The 2,072-nt window shown below is 35.6% G+C and overlaps 1 protein-coding gene across 6 annotated transcripts in view; it reads left to right on the forward strand.

Annotated features, from left to right (window-relative positions):
* Nucleotides 1–2,072, forward strand: part of AP1S2 (adaptor related protein complex 1 subunit sigma 2) — a 26,036-nt gene that overhangs the window by 7,331 nt on the left and 16,633 nt on the right. For all 6 annotated transcript variants that reach the window (XR_003046217.1, XM_015589157.2, XM_025046637.1 and 3 more), the window contains exons 3-4: nt 778–886; nt 1,489–1,626. Coding sequence is in view for 5 of the 6 variants with exons in the window: in XM_015589157.2 (XP_015444643.1) it covers nt 778–886; nt 1,489–1,626 (247 nt within the window). In the remaining variant the exon portion in view is untranslated. The remainder of the gene's footprint in view (nt 1–777; nt 887–1,488; nt 1,627–2,072) is intronic.

Genomic DNA, 2,072 nt, shown 5'->3' on the forward strand with positions numbered 1-2,072 from the left:
CAGCAGGGTTACTTGGAAAATTTGAGAACAAGTCTCTGTTTCCCATGTTCTCTTACTCTAACTTCTGTAGTAACTTAGAACTGTTGTTCTTTGCCGAGGCTTATTCCGCAACCCTAGAAACCTTTTCTTTTCTTTTTCTTTTTTTTTTTTAATTCTATGTTGTTAGAAGTCAAAATACTAGTTACCCTTGGGAGTGGGAGGTTGTGACCTGGAGAGGCTAGGAGAGGGGTTTCAGAAGTTCAGTAATCTATTTCTTAAGACAAGTGCTGGTGGGTGGGTTCACTTTGAAAACTCATTTATGACTTGTGTTCTCCTCTGTGTGTGTATTACACTTCAATAAAACGTTCCAGAACATTGACTTTACGTTGACAATATCTTTAATAAGTCCTTCAATTGGAGAGTTTATTTTCTTCTCTGTTTATTTGTAGTTTGAATTAGTCATGCAGTGCATTTTGTTTTAATTAAGTGAACCTCAGAACAACCTGGGTCAGCTATGTTTCAGAATCTACATAGAAAGGAGCCTAAAGGGAAGAAGAGCAAAATGGTTACTTTTTCTAGATGGTGTGATTGAGTGATTTTCTTTTTTGCTTGCCTATACTTTTCAAACTTTCTCTTTCTTACGCATTTATTTTGTAATCTAGGAGAAAAATAATCTGTACTGTTGTAAAAGAGGAAGTAAACTATACACGTGGGGTCTTTCACAATAGGATATGAAAATACATTTAGGAACTATGATTGTAGGGTAAAATCTTTTTCACATTTGTTTTTTTGTCACAGATATGCTAGTCTCTATTTTTGCTGTGCTATTGAGGACCAGGACAATGAACTAATTACCCTGGAAATAATTCATCGTTACGTGGAATTACTTGACAAGTATTTTGGCAGTGTGAGTAATATTTTGTTTTAGGGAATTGAACACCGTAGTTTTTAAAATATTTTTTATAAGAAGTTTATTATTTGATTGTCTTGGGGGTTCTGACTGCGTGAGAGGGAAGGAATAATGACTCTTACTTGTCAGTGTGCCTAGTCAGTGAATTGCCAGAATTGCTTGACCCCACAGACATACTCATTTAATTATGCTGGTGAGAGTGAAGTTTAAAATAGTGAAGTAGAAAGTAGTCTAACTGCAAAGATTAATATTCTGAGAGTGCTTAGTGTAGAGTGTAGATTTGGTTAGCGGTCATAATCACATTATCTACCCAGGAAATATGTAGTTTAAAAGATCAGTTTTTATGAGTAGAAAAGTTGCCCATATTGGGAGTTTGCAGAGTTTGGTCTTACTTAGCTTGTAGGCATTGTGTTTTCAAGTACTTGAGATCTGAAAATTAAGCTGACTAAACCAATGAAGCTTAGTTAGAGAGATCGCCATTTTTAGAAAGAATTAAGATGGATTCACTCTAGTTAGGTTTTGTTTACTACCTGATAATAGCTAAGTATCTTTTGCTTTCTTCAGTCTTAACATTATTATTTCTTTATTTTGCTTTTCAGGTGTGTGAACTTGATATCATCTTTAATTTTGAGAAGGCTTATTTTATTTTGGATGAGTTTCTTTTGGGAGGAGAAGTTCAGGAAACATCCAAGAAAAATGTGCTTAAAGCAATTGAGCAGGCCGATCTCCTGCAGGAGGTAAGCTACTCGTTCTCTTGACGAGACACTAGCATGTTTTGCTCTTGCCAGGGAGTGTTAGTTATCTTCCCTTATTCTTAGTTTCAGAAATTACTCTGAAGCATGCTTGGCATGTACTGTCCATGTGCAGTTTATTCATTGGAATATGTGTCAGTCACGTCAACTCAGTTATCTATGGATGGATTGTTTACTTGAAGATGGTCTGCCGTTTTGATGGCCCATCTTGGACCCCAAAACACTAGAGTCTATACCTTTAGAGGATGGACTCCTCGAAAAAGGGAAAAGATTCATCAAAAGTAACAGTAATTTGAGAACTCTCCATTCGTTGTTCTCAATTACTTAAGATAATCCCTTTTCTCATTAACATAGATAGATAGATAATTAGGAGTTGACTGAGATTATGGCATTTTCATTCCAAATTGATTCATATTTTCACCTCATGTCCA

The sequence above is a fragment of the Pteropus alecto genome, unplaced genomic scaffold (genome assembly GCF_000325575.1).
Source record: "Pteropus alecto unplaced genomic scaffold, ASM32557v1 scaffold23, whole genome shotgun sequence".
NCBI classification, from domain to species: Eukaryota; Metazoa; Chordata; class Mammalia; order Chiroptera; family Pteropodidae; genus Pteropus; species Pteropus alecto.